At 39.8% G+C, this 15,649-nt stretch overlaps 2 protein-coding genes across 3 annotated transcripts; one reads left to right on the top strand and one right to left on the bottom strand.

The window, feature by feature from the left end:
- The first annotated feature begins 910 nt into the window (after window positions 1-910).
- On the top strand, window positions 911-5,650 carry ap1s3a (adaptor related protein complex 1 subunit sigma 3a). Its single transcript, XM_037775556.1, has 5 exons — window positions 911-1,146; window positions 2,092-2,270; window positions 2,843-2,951; window positions 3,951-4,088; window positions 5,101-5,650. The coding sequence occupies exons 1-5, from the start codon at window positions 1,144-1,146 to the stop codon at window positions 5,134-5,136; spliced, it is 465 nt and encodes a 154-aa protein (XP_037631484.1). The 5' UTR covers window positions 911-1,143; the 3' UTR covers window positions 5,137-5,650.
- An 85-nt stretch (window positions 5,651-5,735) lies between these two features.
- scg2a (secretogranin II a) lies at window positions 5,736-9,559 on the bottom strand. 2 transcript variants are annotated; one of them, XM_037775553.1, is made up of 2 exons: window positions 9,448-9,559; window positions 5,736-7,681 (listed from the first exon to the last, which is right to left on the bottom strand). In XM_037775553.1, exon 2 carries the CDS (start codon window positions 7,671-7,673, stop codon window positions 5,814-5,816), a length of 1,860 nt encoding a protein of 619 aa, XP_037631481.1. In that variant the 5' UTR covers window positions 7,674-7,681; window positions 9,448-9,559; the 3' UTR covers window positions 5,736-5,813. The 2 variants fall into 2 exon arrangements, with proteins under 2 accessions (XP_037631481.1, XP_037631482.1); XM_037775554.1 differs by lacking the exon at window positions 9,448-9,559 and adding an exon at window positions 8,608-8,804.
- Between the last annotated feature and the right edge of the window lie 6,090 nt (window positions 9,560-15,649).

Here is a 15,649-nt window from a genome sequence, read left to right as displayed (position 1 = left end):
TTGAGCATTGTGATGAAGGTAACACAGTTTATAGTCTAAGTATATAGTATATAAGTCTAATGCAGTGAGGGCCAAAGAGACAATGTACTACGGAGTATTAGGGCCACACTGAGGGAAAAACATCTGAGATTTACAGAATAAAGTCATAATAGTACGAAAATAAAATCGTAACTTTACGAGAAAAAAGTCGTAATATTGCGAGAATAGTCAATATTAGTAATAGGATGGATTACAATGGTAAATCATTCAAAAAAGACACCCAGCTAATGTTAATAACTTAGCTTTCAAAGTCGAAATAGAAGACAATTGCCATATTAAAGGTCCCATATTGTAAAAAGTGACATTTTCATGGCTTTTATATTATAAAGCAGGTTTAAGTTCCATATAAATACTGTTAAACTATCAAAACGCTCAATATACGGAGAAATACACACAGCCCGTATTCAGAAAATGTGTGTTTGAAACAAGCCGTTAGGATTTCTGTCCATTTGTGATGTCACAAATATGCAATATTTAGACCACTACATGGTTTTAAACGTAAACATTCTAAATGCATCCCAGTTTATTTCCCGTTGCAGTGTATGTAGATAATATCAGCTGACAGGAAGTAAACATGGACCCAAACTGTTGCCTAGCAACGCAACTCCATTGAAATTCACTAAAACGGAGCTTTTCAGACAGACGGTAATACAGGTATATTCAGGCAGACAGTAGGAGGAAAATAAGTTTTTGTTAAAAAAAATAGAGAGTTTTTTGAACATTACAGCATGTAAACATGTTGTAGTAGAAACACAAAATACAAGTATGGACCTGAAAATGAGCACGATATGGGACCTTTAAATCAACATCTCCTCTCTCTCTCTCTCTCTCTCTCTCTCTCTCTCTCTCTCTCTTTGACTGCACTGCAGCGATTCACCTGTTGGCCTCGGCAGCCAATCAGCTACTTGAGCTCAGCCAGCGGGGCGTGGCTCTCTGACTGGAGAAGGTGTGAGGTGTGAGAGCATTGATTTCTGGGAAGATCAACAATGTCGCTGCATCTGAAAACACACGAGATACAGTAGGACTCTAGGGGGTCTGAGATAGGCTTTATTATAAGCCTGAGGGGTTCGAATTTGGGTGACGTCTATTCACTGCTGTGACAAAATGGTGAGTAGTCCATCCAGCTTGTTGCTGTAGTTTACCTTTTGGCAATAAAATGAAGCCTACTAAACTGGAATAAGTCAATAGCTATGTGTAATCAGATTACTTTTGTCAAAATAAGTAAACAAAATCTCTTATTTTACTTCTTTCTTACCACAAATCAGTTTGGTAGGCTACTTCCTAGATCAAAGAGCACGTTCCAGATCCTGATATTTTCCACATGTAACATGGAAAATACAGCAGAATAATTTGTCAGATTGATCACATGTCACTATAAAATGAGTTCAAAGTGAAACACAGCTTTTGCAATGGAACAACCAGGTTGTGTCTGAGAGGCAAATGGATGCAAATCTACAAACGTTGGTTTCGTTTTGCAGAAGTTTAAATGTGCTTTTTTTATCATTCAAACAATATAATTAAGATGAATCTGGAGTTTGACACAATATAGTCATACTTAAAGTTGCGCTCCTGTCTGTTACTGACTTGTTGCAGGCAGAAGTAGTGCTGCATCCTGCTGCTGCTGCGCCTCAGGGCAAAGTGCTCTCATTAATTGCTCTTGCACAACTCACACTTTGTATTTACTGTTATTGCACTCAAAGGTGTTATAGATGTGTTTTGCTTTCCCGTGTGATCTTTATTCACCTTTCTAGTTGTGAAATCTAATTGCTGTTTGGTGCAACCCTCACTAATGGTGTGGTTTTTCTTTAGCTGCAGGCAGCTCTAAAGTTTTATTACTGTGTGTGTGATTGCACATGCATGTGTCTCAGTGAGCGTGTATGTGATTGCTTCTGTTTGTTTTCCTCTGTTGACAAGCTACACATCATAACCACATTTAGTTATGTCTAACCTTCATAACACAAGACCTGTTTGGTTATTTTATCCTGAACACAACAAGACAAAAATGCCTGAACTTTTCACAATCAGTGTTTTCTGCCCTTCTACTCTCTCCAGATGCGCTTCCTGTTGCTGTTCAGCCGGCAGGGGAAGCTGCGGCTGCAGAAATGGTTCACGCCGGTGACAGACCGGGAGAAGAAGAAGGTGATCCGGGACATGATGTTGGTAGTGTTGGCCCGTCCGCCACGTTCCTGCAACTTCCTCCACTGGAAGGACCTCAAGATCGTTTACAAAAGGTGCTTTACAAAAGCTGGTTTTCAGTGTTTTATCACCAGCGATCCATTCCTGGCAGGTAAATACTTGGGAGTTGTTGAGCAGAAACCACCTTTGACTGCGTTTCTGCTTAATGATTAACTTGGGTCTCCTCAACATGCACACAGGAAACAGACACACCCGTTCTCTCAACAATGGTTGAACAAGACCTGGATAGAGTAAAGGTTAAACACAGAGCGTGACCTAGAACCATGATAGTGGTTTTTCATCTCCTTCACTCACAGTAATAAAAGTAGAGTTAATGGGAGTGGACAAAATAACAGGAGTGTAATACATAGAAACCTTTATGAAGCTTTCGCAAAGGCTTTTCTTTTGTTAAAACTGTTAAATTATACTTAGTTTTATATGCTTGTTCTTCAGCAACATGTTTTTCTTCTCTTTGAAATACATTTAACCCAAAGATGTCCATACAGGCAGTCATAAATGCTCTCCTCAGAGAACTGTCAAATGTTCTTGTAATATTTCCTAGTTTCTTCACAACATTATAGCAACCACTGCTTTAACATTTGACCCTCCATTGTCTTATTCAATGCAGGTATGCGAGCCTGTATTTCTGCACTGGTCTGGATAACCAGGATAATGAGCTGCTGACCCTGGAAGTGCTGCACAGATATGTCGAGTTGTTGGATAAATACTTTGGCAGCGTAAGTAGAACTGAATGTCAATGTAGTACGGTCTGCACATGCTCACACAATCTGCAGAAAGGATCTAATCAAGTAAGCTTTAAACCAATTAACTTTATGAAAATGATCTTCTTTTGTCTAAGAACGTTTTTTACACTCTCATTCTTTTATATATTTAATGAATTCTGGACAAGAGCTGTTTCATTGAGGATCATTTCATCAAAATTAAAATTAATAGAAGATTTAAAGTGTGTTTTTTGAACATTAGAGCATGTTAACATGTTCTAGTAGAAACCCATAATACAAGTATGAACCTGAAAAAGAGCATTATATGTCCCCTTTAAATCTAGAACTAAATATTTTTAACAGTAATCACTTGTTTTTCTTTAGTATGTTGTACAGACAAGGTTATTATAGTTTTGAATTTTAAATTAGTGTTAGTTTTGGTTAGTTTTCAGAGTGCGTTTGCTGGTTTTAGTTTAGTTTCAGTTTTTCAGAAAGGGTTAGTTTTAGTTTTTATATATTTAGTTTTAGTTTTACAGTAGTTTTAGTTTGTTTTTGTTAGATATCATGTCTCAGAAGCCCACATGTCGAAGTGTCCTTGTGCAAGATACTGGACCCCAAACTATTGCCACAAAGATGGATGGAAGCATTCGAGTGTCTGCAGCTGTAAGATCTCCTTTCACTGGAGCTCAGCTGTGACAACAAGGCAAACGGGAAGGAACAGAAAACAGTTTTATCAATACTTAGTACAATAATGTCAAAGATTATAGAGTCTGAACTAGAGTGACTCCTGTGTTACATTACACTGCAGGAGTTCAGCTAATCCCCATTCCCCCTTTGACAAACAGATGACAGACACTGTGCTCTCTACCAGTCTGACTCCCCCTGGTGTCCACAAGGTGTCTCTCCCCCAGAACCACTTCAGTTTCAATTGAATTTATTTTTTACATATATAATATATATCAAGGAAGTGTAATTCATCTCTCGTCTAATGGATGGTGTATTATTCTGTTTCAGGTGTGTGAGTTGGACATCATATTCAACTTTGAGAAGGCTTACTTCATCCTGGACGAATTCCTGATGGGAGGAGAAGTTCTAGAAACATCCAAAGTAGCTGTTAATGTATCGATGGAGGAGTCTGACACACTCCAAGAGGTACTTTAATAATAATAATAATAATGATTTTAGTGTTGGAATTACATGAATTGGGTATCACTGTAAAGCTGAGACTCTTGTAGAGCCAATGAGCCCAGCTGTATTCATGTGTGATGATGTTAGTCCCCATAGGAGACATTTCATTGTACTCAGACTATTTTTTTAAACTTGACCTCACTGTATAAAATGACCTGTGGTGACCTCTAGGATAATCACAGCCTCATGAAACTTTGCAGCCACAAACTAGAGACCTAGAGCATTCAGAGGATGGATGGCTTTACTAGCTAGATTGACAGTAAGGGCGTTTCTGAGCAGTTTCCAGAACAGAAGTGCTCGCCATCTAATCGCTGAAAATTCTTTTAGAAATCAACAAATGTCAAAATAGTTTGATTCCAAATCACAGCATGGCTTTTTCTATGCGGTTCCTCAAGGTCTTGGTGTCTTAATGTGGTATTCTGGAGGGATTATTGATCATTTTTATTCATTCTCGAGTGGTAAAAAATTATTAAATTTAGCACCAAATCTGTGTAACAAATGATATCAACCCAAATATTGCTGCATCAGCTTACGAGACATAATAGAGCATGGGGATGAACATCATATATTTCAACCATTATGTTCTAAACCCTTATACACATTAATTAATTCTTGTTTGTTTGTGATTTATGACTAGAACAATTTGACACTCAGTGCTGAGCTGCATCTCGAATTAATCTTCAGGTTCCCAGCTTTCAGATGATGTACACCACTTCTATGTGACATCTACTGTTGACCTGCTATCTACCCCTAAAAACCCCCTGTACACCCTAAAAAAGAGAGTTTATCGTGGGTCTCAGAGGGTTAAAAGCATTAAAAAATACACAATATGTCAAGACCCAAGTTAAAAGTGAATAAAATTACTATAAGATTATAGTAATTAATAAAAACGACCTAGGGGAACTTCAAAGATTAACAGACTCTTCGTAGGTTTTTCTTATTACTCATATAAGGTATATTTCTGCTCTGATCACAGACGATGGAGGAGTACATGAGCAAACCTGCCTACTGAGCCACGAGAGGACGAGGATGTCTCACATTTCAAGACTTGAAGCAAAAGGTTTATTACTCCGCATCATTTTTATTCAGTGACTAATAACGACTCATTTGGCATAATGCCGACTTTTCAATATGTTTGGATCTGCAAGTGCCTTTTTAAGCCTCATATTTATTAATCTTAGGGTTTTATGACGGGATATATGACTGAAAAGAGTCTTTATTTAAATATGTTTTTGTAATCTCAATGGTGATACAGGAGAGACAGAATAGAAACTGATGCATTGTGTGTGATGGTGAGTAAATGAAGAAACACTACACAGTAAGGAAAAATAAAGTCAATGCTTTATTAACCTCAGGAATGTCACATATGACCACATTTAAGAAAGAATTACCAAAAAAAAACACAAGTGAATCTAAGGGATCCAACACTGATTCTGGTTGTGTGTGTGTGTGTGTGTGTGTGTGTGCATTGAAAGGCTGGTGAGTCACATGTACTGGTTGTTTATGTTGTTGAGCAACAAACTCGTTAAAAAAAAAGCATCCAAATGAATGTCTCAGATTTCTGCTAATAAATATGAACTTTTGTAAACCTACAGAATAACTAAAGTCATGTTTTATTCTTCAAAATACTTTATTTCTCCCTCTCCTTCCACCAAATCAATATATATATTTATATCTACATAGCCTTCTTTAAATTCCTTGGGCAGTTTTGGCGTCGGTATCTTCAGTTTCTGGGTTCAGGTAGCTCAGCAATTTCATCACCGCCTCGTTATCAAAGCCTTGCATTTGCGTTTCAGCGCCCCTCTCGTCATCCTCAGACTGTCTCTTTTCATTCGGGCTTTTATCTGAGTCCATTTGATCTAAATAAGCCTGTATCGCCTGTTCAAAAGAGCCCGTCACGCTCTGCTCCCGCTTTTGGCTCGCCTTGTTGTTTCTGTACACGGGATACTTTGGATACCGTGCCAGCATCTGAGCCGCTAAATATGCCGCCAGCTCATCCTCATCCACGGTGTCGTCATAGTCGTCCTTTGATGTGCTGGGGAGGCGCCGCTGCGTGGGAGCGGATTCCCCCGAACGCCCCGGAGGCTGAGTGCGAAGTCGTGACAGCGAGCTTTTGTACTGCTTCCTGACAGGAGCTCGATCCTCTACGCCCCCTAAGCCCAGGATGTTTAGTATCTCTTCTGTCCTCCGTTCTTCTTGGGTCTTTTGTCTGTCAGGAAAGCGTCTGTTGTAGAATTTAGCTTCGGGGATCTTGTGTGTCTTCTTTGGGGATATCTGAGAGAGCTTTTTGTCGTTGCTCTTTCGCGACGTTGTGGTTTCTCCAGTTTTGAGCATGTCCAGCAGGTCTTCGGGTGGGATCTGGTATTTTTGTGAGATCTGAATGAGCTGGTAGATGGTCCGTGGGTCTATGTTATCTCTGTACTGTGTCTGAGCCACTCTCCTCTCTGCCCTCTGTTTCTCCTCCTCCTCCTCCTCCTCCTCTATCTCTCGTTTCTGCTCCTCTTCCTCTGTTTTCTCCAGCACTTTCAGGAGGTAGTAGTCTACCAGATTGGCAACATCATCTGGATCTTTTGACCTCTTGACTGGGTAGCTTTCATCATCTTCATCATCAGCTTCTTCTTCGTCATTGTCGTCAACATAATCAAGCCCTCGGTTGGCCTCGTGTTTGTTGTCCTCATCCTCCTCTTCCTCTTCCTCCTCCTGTTCTTGTGGAGGACCCCAGTCTGCGAGATCATACGCCCCATTTTTCACATTGAACATATCATCATCTTCCTCATCACCATCCTCCTCCATGTCATCCTCCTCATCTTGGCGTTTGTGCATGGTCTTCACACTCGTCAGCTTGTCCAGTTCGTCGAACACAGACTGCAGCGTCGCCAGGTTCTGAGGCGTGTACTTCTCCTCCACGTTCTCGTTGGTGCGTTTGAAGGGGCTCTCGCGCTCCGGATCTGCATCCTCTTCCTCATCCCCCTCACCCTCTTCCTCGTCCTCGAACATTAGCGGCAGCTTCTTGTGAGGCTTGATGCTGTGTTGCTTCTGCTGCACCCTGGGATACGCGGCGTCCTCTGTGTCTGCACCTTCGACGCTGGGGCGAAGCGAAGCCGGCTTGGAGGCCTTTTCTGTCTGCTGGAGGGTGCTGAGCACAGCCTGGAGCAGCTCTTCACTCTTATCCTCCCTTCCAACGTCCTCCTCCTCCTCTTCCTCTTCCTCATCTTTAGGGTTGGAAGCCAGTCTCAGCATGGCACGCAGCTTCTCAGCGTCATCCATGTGGCTGGCATCGTACCCTGTAGCGGGAGCGGCGTGCTGCTGCTGGGAGTCTGTTCCAGTTCTTTGACGCAGGCTCTCGATGTACTCCAAAGCTTTGAGCATGTCGACATTAGGAGCCTGGAGGACGTCTCCTCTCTGGGAGTCTGGTTCACTTCCTCGCAGTCTGTGCTCTCTGAGAGAAGAACCGTGAACGCCAGAGGAACTGAGGAAGAGGAGGATTAAGAGGAAGTTGGCCAAACAGATGAGGAAAGGTTTGGTTGAAGTCTCGGGGAGTGACGGCATGGTGACGCCTGCAGAGGAAAGACAAAGAGACGCATGTCAGCTCTGACCTTTACACATAAAGCTAACAGGTTCGCAACGGTTACCGCTCTGGCATTTCTTAAATGTCTTTTGCTCTCATCATCAATTTAAAAGTCCAGTCTGATGATGACATCACAGACAACGAAGACATTTGTATTGATTTAAAGGCGGGAGATCAGGTTTTAAATCTGATCGGGGACTTTGCTCTGGTGTAAACCAGGTCAAATACCTCTATTTCTCTTAACCAGTATTTATACTGAATGTCGAAAATGCCTGGTAAAACTAAACCCAGGTTTCTCGCTCAGTAAAATTTACTCTACATTAAACTTTTTTTAATTATGTTTTTTCTACATATGTATTTATTCATTTAGGTACAGGTACATTGAAATACCATGAATATTAAGGACACATTTTTTTTTTTACATTTTTTTCCCTCCTCCCCCTGATATATATGTATATATATATATATATATATATATATATATACATATATATACAGAATCAAAGTTTTCATTAGACTTTGTTTTACTCGAATTATGCTTGTTTATTTTTTTTGTTTATTTTTTGTCATGTTTTATGTAGCACTAGTTTGCATCAAAGCAAAAAATAACATGCAGCAGAAAAAAAAAAAAATAATAAAAATAATAAGAATGATTGCTGAGAAGCAACTGGTGGTCGATCTTCAATTTAATAATAATAATAATAATAATAATAAAATAGATGATTACATACATACAAAAATAATTAATTAATTAATTAAATGACTAAATATGATGATAATAATAATAATAATAATAATAATAATATATAGATGATTGCATACATAAATTAAATTAATAAATATGATGATAATAATCATAATAAATAATAATAATAATAATAATAATAATAATAATAATAATAAGTGTTATATTACTGGGTCATCAGTGTAATGTTTGCATCTCTCCTCCATTTCCCTGCCTGTTGCTGGTATGTGAGGATCATACTGGGATCCAGCAGTAACAGCAGCAGCATCAACAGCAGCAGCAGCAGCAGCAGCAGTAATAACAGCAGCAGCAGCAGTGGTATTCAGCTCCCGTGCAAATCTCATTAGTCGTCAAATTGCTGCTCTCCGTGAGTCACGGCCCCTTTCGTTGTCAAGGAAACCCGGTACTGCTGATGTTCCCATGGAACCGATGGAAACCTCTAAACTCAAATTATTTATTTATGTATTACTGTTTTTTTTTAAAGCTTTCACTCAGATTGAACATTGTTCTGTTGAAATCCCCCTCCAGTGGGATGATTTCCTGCCTTATATTAAACATGCAAAATGCATTTAACGTGTTTTTAATGCAAATGCATGCAAAATAAATGCAGTTTTAAAATACTTTTTCTAAATAAGAACGATCAAAAAACACCAAAAGCGACGAAATGCATGTAATTTTGTCTGTTTACTTACTGTTCCTTCGTTTTTCCAACCTGCATTCAAAAACTTTATAGTTTTTCTTTATTTTTTTTTAAACTAAATTATAAGCTGCAAAGTGCGACCAATTGTGAATAATGCGAAGCGTGATGAGAACAAAGAAGCTGCAGGCAACAACCTCTTCAGCCTCTTCACAGCTCTGTGTGTCGGTGCATCAGGTTGGCAAACAGAAACAAAAAGCTATAGCCTTTAAGTAACTAAAACAAATACCCTCTTTATTAATATGACATGTGATATAGGAAACATCTTCAGAGTAATGTGGCTCATGCAGTCAATAACAACCTTTAGTCTTACCTTTGTGTAATTAGTTGGTATGGAGGCTCGTGAGTGCGCTGAGCATCTCTCTGTCTCTCGGTGTGAGTCTGGTTTCAGCACCGCGGACAGCTCCTCATTCTATTAGAGCAACCACCTGACTCGTGCGTCACAGAGGGCGCGAGGAGATACGCAACACACACGCACGCGCGCATATGCATAACCCACGCGCACACACACTCGTGCACGCAGTTCATTTGAGTCAGCCAAACACAAAAACTGCTTCTCTATTTGTGAATATGAGCTGCAACTAGTTCTGGTCTAGTACATCTCAGCCAGTGGCTGCAATAATATGATGAAATGAATATACAGTCATAATGTGGGGCTGCTATATTTAGGATCATTGTCTGTCTCCATTGTGGGCAATAATGTGAGCTATCATGGGGTTTATGAGTTTATTAAGAGGACATGAATAAACTAACGTATTCACCCTTTAAAGATGCAGTAGGCAGACTGTGTTTGGCATCATTGGGCATAAAATCCGTAATAACCTTTCAGCATATTGTAATTCAAGTGTTCTGAGAGAAAACTACACTTCTGCACCTCCTCATGGCTCTGTTTTCAGGATTTGGAAAATCTAGCCCATGACGGAAGACTTTGGCCAATCACAGGTCATTTCAGAGAGAGAGCGTTCTTATTGGTGGTGCTTGGTATTTCCTCAACTGATCTCAACATGGCTGCCGGGTCACAAACTTTCTAATTTTACAGCTAAACAGTACACTACAAGATGTTTCTGAAAAGAGGCGAGAAATAGGCATTACAGTAACAGAATATTGATGATCAAAGTTTGATCGGAGTTTGCGAGTGATTGACAGCTGCTCAGAGACGGCAAGGCTCCAGCTCGGCTCTGATTGGTTGTTTTCCTCCGGTCTGTGAAATCTTGGAGAAGTCGTTAGGAGCACCGGAGGACACCAGAGGCACATGATTGTTTTTCAGATTACCTGTCTCATGCACTACTGTCAGGATATATAGCGACCGTTTTATAAAAAAATAACTTATTTTTTAATCATATTTGCTCCATTTCTACCCACTGCAGCTTTAAGTGTCTTTCTCTGTGTTGAATTGCTTTATAAATTGTGTTTATTAACACAATTAATAGGGGCGGTTGTGGCTCAGAGGTTGAGCGGGTCGTCCACCAATCGAAAAGATCGACGGTTCGATCCCCGTCTCCAATAGTCCACATGTAGAAGTGTCCTTTGGTGATATAGTTAACCCCAAGTTGCTCCCGAAGGCTGTGTCATTGGTGTGTGAATGAGTATTTAGATTAGATGCTGATGGGCATGACAGCCTCTACCATCAGTGTATGAATGTGTGTAACCATTACCGTTTAATTGTTGATAAACACTTTTCTGATTCCTTTTGTTTCCTCACTATCTGATGCTCATAGTAATAATATCCCCCTCACTGTAGTAGTGACTGTTGAATGGCTGCTGTCATTGACTGCTGTTGTGTCTCTGCTGCAGCACTGAGGGACAGAGGCGGTTAAAGTCCACCGATGACTCACATACGGTCTCCGCCAAAGCCCGAGACGGGCGGGGTGACAGGGACTGCAGAGGGGTGGTGTGTGTATGTGTGTGCATGTGAGTGTGTGTGTATGTGTGTGTGAAAGAGAGAGAGAGAGAGAGAGAGAGAGCAGTTTTGTCGTCATCCAGCCTGCACTGTGCTCTCTATTTTTGGCTGCCTGTCAAATCTCGTCTGCTACAGATCAGTGTGTGTGTGTGCTCGCAGATTCATTCATAAATCCCCCTCGTTGCTGAGTTTGATGTGAGCTCAGGCTATCCTCCACTGACCTGCTTGTCTGATATTCAGTGGAGCTGTCTTGTTTTCAGCTTCTTCACTGTTGCAGTATATAAATACTTCTCTGTATGAGGGAAAGAAGAGTTCTTCAACATATTTAGGTTTGACATTCACCCACGATGAAACGCAAACCATCTGACTGTTCAGCCGGTTAGACTGTTGTCAGGCTAGTAAATAGGCGTTATCAGTCGCTATAAGCCCCATAGATGTGAGTCAATATGGGCCTACTACACCCACTAGTAGGTTTTATCCTCTATTCACATGGTAGATCACCAAAAGAAGGTATAAAAGAGGACAACAGTGACCTCTAGCAACCGTAGTAATTAAGACAGGAGCAGAAGTGGAAGTCAGGTGCTGTAGTATAGACAGCATGAAACCTAAACATAACTAAGTATTTTTTTGCCTAAACCTAATGAAGTTGTAATTTTATTGCCTAAACTTAAAGACGTTGAAGTTTTATTGCCTAAACCTAAAGAAGTTGTAGTTTTTCTTGCTTAAACCTAAATAAGTGAAGTTGTAGTTTTTCTTGCTTAAACCTAACCGTTTTGTTGCATAAACCTAAAGAAGTTGTAGTTTTGTTGCCTCAACCTAAAGAAGCCTTCTTGTTTGTGTTCAAAACATAACGTTTCATTCATTTTTACATGTTAGAACATGTTGCTTTTAAGTTGTACTTTCACTTTTACAACATGATAGGCGTAGTAGGCCCCTACTGACCCACATCTATGGTGCTTATAGCGACTGATAACACCTATTTAATGGCCTGATAACAGTCCAATCGGTGCAGTGTCGAAATACAACTGAATCTGAAAGAAGAAGTCAGTGAAACACATATAAAATGTTCTTTATGGCACCAGAAACTATTCTGACATATTACAAACCAATAGAATAATTTTCTGGTGCTTTGAAAACCACTTGGGAAAAAAAGAGTGATGAGTCATACACGGAGAATCCTTTTAAGCTCATTAAAGAACTTTAAAGGCTCAGTTCTGTCACATTTTCTAGATATGGATTCATATTAAGACACATCAAATATTTTTGTTGCCTTTTTTTTTCCTGCAGTGAGAGTGACCTTCATCAGAATAAAGTCGACCTTTCTGATGTTGTCACGCCAGACATTTAAGGAGACCAAAAGAAACCAGGACAAAGGAGCTGATTTTAATCTCATGTCTCCCTCAGCCTAATTACATTCCCCCTCATGACTAACACACACATTCACATGCATACGCACCCAGTGCCAGTTTTGTACTGATAAAGCCCGAGCTGTCTGGCTAATTGCTTGTGGTTGTGCCTGTGGCAGGATTACTGGTAAACAGAAACCAATTACAGCTCAGTTCCACCCCCACTTCCACTGCCTGTCCACTAAAAACACACACAAGGTTTTTCTCAGGTCAAATGAGAAGTTTCTCACAGGCAATTAGTAGTTTTCCTCTTTTCGTACATGCAGAGTGGTGTGACTGTTTGGGGTCACAGTTTTTGTAGTGGATCTGAAACTTTTCCAGCAAAGGAAGGTTACGATCTCATACCGAATGTTAAGATGCTCTTCATTTGATCCTAGTTTTTTTTTTTTTTTACAAAGACTGATATGAATTTATCCTTCGAAACATCACTGCTAAATAATACAACTTTAGAAATGACTGTGACCTCGAATAAAGAAGGAATTTATTTCTCATCATCTCGTAGTGAAAAGTATGAAAGTTATTTCTTAGTTTGAAAAAACAGATCCAACTCAAGGTTTACTAGCTTTTTCTGGGCCATTCAGCCATATTACAGTCTAAAAGACATACTTCATCAGTATTATAAAATCCATCAGCTGATTAAGACCTTGTAATACAGTTGAACGCTCCAGAAAAAGACAGCAAGTGGAGCTTTTATTGCTTAACTTTTAAGCCAAAAGGGACAAGAAGTTATTAAAGTGCTATGGGTGAAATCCTAACAGTTTTAAAAGATTGACAGCCCTAGTTTTTACGTAACCTGAAGGCCATCTTAGTTCTCCAACACGCTTGTGAAAAGGTGGTGACGTAATCCGCAGAGTGTAAAACCTTGGTACCGCCAGCTGTAGAGTTATTATAGTAAGGATGGCCTCTGAGCGAGGCGAATGGCGTTACCACGGTTTTGCACTCGGTGGCTTGCCTTACCGCCATATGGGAAAGGGAGGAGTGAGCAGAGGGGTACTCAGTTGGTTGCAATCTGCAACCACACCACCAGATGCCACCAAATCCTACACACTGTCCCTTTAATGTAAGACAAAAATAACAAATAACAAAATTAATTTGTCAAGAAATGGTGCTCATGTAGGACCCCTAATTGTTCATTGTAAGAAGCTGAATGAGAAAATGTGTTTTCAAGGACTTTAAAACACAAAAATGTAATTTTTAAATGAATAAATCACGATGTTTGTGGGGTGTCATATTTATCAAAGTACATGAAAACCTGCACATGTATCTATAGGTGCTCTTTAGACACAAACACTCACCTCTCCTGGTCGAGGGCATCATCTCCTCGCCTTCTTTACCTTTTCTGTCTGTGTGTTTGAAACCCTGGCGACTGAGCGGCTGCTCGCCATTCATTACCTCTGGGCTTGACAGCCAATAATTCTGCTCTCTAACTCACGTTGTCAGACGCTTGGCAAGCACAATGTAGAAAGAGAGAGAGGGAGAGTGGGAGAGGGAGAGATTGTGAATGGGTCTACAGGGTTTGACGTCAGCCTCTTTTCTCTGGTCGATTATGTGTGTGTATGTGTGTGTGTGTGTGTGTGTGGGTGTCTGGGAAATAGGTGTGATGCATCAATTTTTGCTCTTTTGTGAAATGTGAGATGTGGCACCAAAGTCTCTCCAAGGCATTTATAGCACACCGGGGCAGTTATACAAATTGTTCCCCACCACGTTTGTCACCTTCCCTGAAATGAAGAAAACAACAAAATCCAAACTGCGTGCATATCTGTGTGTGTGTGTGAGGTTTAACTACAGGAGACTGAATGAGTGCTGCTGCTGAGAGAGAGAGAGGGATCAAAGGGATAACACAAAGAGCCTGACATTTATTAAATGTTGCTTTGTGAGACAACCAGTCAAAGACTCCAGGGTGCTAATTTTTGAAGTACTTAATCCAAAAAACACCATTTAAATAACTGTGCTCAAATCCATTGTGTTGTCCAAATGAACAGAGGAGGGGACGCTGCAGGTAAAAATGATGTGTGTATCCACAGGAGCATGAGTCACTCGGTTTACTGACGCTTTGTGAGGGGAATACAGCAGAAACAATCAGCCCACTTTGTGCTGTTTATGAAAATCCAAATGAAATTGGCAGGACCTTCAGCATGTATGGGAAATTAAAACAGGGACTACATGATGCAGGAGGAGGGTTGAACGGGTACAACTGAGATCTGTATGATTACACAGAAAATAGCAATGTTTAAAGCTCAATACATTACCAATAAATGTATTATTCAACAAATGTTTTAACGAACCTAACGATGAAACCCCAAAGACATCATGAAATAAAATTGTTTAATAATAATTTAATAAATCATTAAAACTCCGTCTCATTATCATGAAATGTTATTTCATCATTCTAGTTACTCAAGTACCGTACTTAAGTATAATTTTGAGGTACTTGTACTTTATTTTATGCTAATTTATGCTTATACTCCACTACATTTCAGAGGGTATATTGTACTTTTTACTTCACTATTTATCTGCAACATTAGTTATTAGTTACTTTGCGGATTCTGATTATTAATACAAAGTATAACTCAACTAATAGCATGTTATGCATTATTATGGATTAATTAAGCTACCCAGATGCAACATTAAAGTGATGAACACATTAATTGATTGTAATTGTTAAAGTCATGACAAACTAAAATGCATTGAAACTTGTTAGTATAATAGAAGAATATGAATTACAGGTACAGCCCGAGCCCTTAATTTAATTTATTATTTTCATGTATAATTTTACACATTTTATCTGGTCTTGTTCTGTGTGCACCCTCTCCTTTTACTCTAATGCAATGATCTATGTGTTATTTAAAAACAAAATATGAGGTGGGGAAGAAGACACGCCACTGCCTCCATCAACTGAGTTCACCCAGCCCGAGTTCGTGGACTGGAAGCACCTGACCAGCAAGCTTCAGAGCTACAGGACCAGAGGTCAGCAACCTGAGGCTCTTCAGCTCCTCTCCAGTGGCTCCCTGTGGATTTATAAACATGGAAATGAATAACTGTTTTTGTTTACATTTTCATTTTTATTTATCATTGTTGTAGGTCTATGGTACGACGGAGTATTAGGGCCACACTGAGGGAAAAAAATTAATCTGAGATTTTGAGAATAAAGTCATAATATTATGAGAATAAAGTCATAATTTTGCAATAAAAAATCGTAATATTATGAG

Source organism: Sebastes umbrosus, chromosome 7 (genome assembly GCF_015220745.1).
Source record: "Sebastes umbrosus isolate fSebUmb1 chromosome 7, fSebUmb1.pri, whole genome shotgun sequence".
Lineage (NCBI taxonomy): Eukaryota > Metazoa > Chordata > Actinopteri > Perciformes > Sebastidae > Sebastes > Sebastes umbrosus.
The sequence above is the reverse complement of the archived record's forward strand: the minus strand, read 5'-3'. Positions and strand labels throughout refer to the sequence as shown.

Coding starts and splice junctions, on each gene's coding strand:
- ap1s3a (XM_037775556.1), top strand. Junction 2,952..3,950: donor TGGATAAATACTTTGGCAGC/GTAAGTAGAACT, acceptor ATTCTGTTTCAG/GTGTGTGAGTTGGACATCAT. Junction 4,089..5,100: donor AGTCTGACACACTCCAAGAG/GTACTTTAATAA, acceptor CTCTGATCACAG/ACGATGGAGGAGTACATGAG.
- scg2a (XM_037775553.1), bottom strand. CDS start 7,673: ATGCCGTCACTCCCCGAGACTTCAACCAAACCTTTCCTCATCTGTTTG.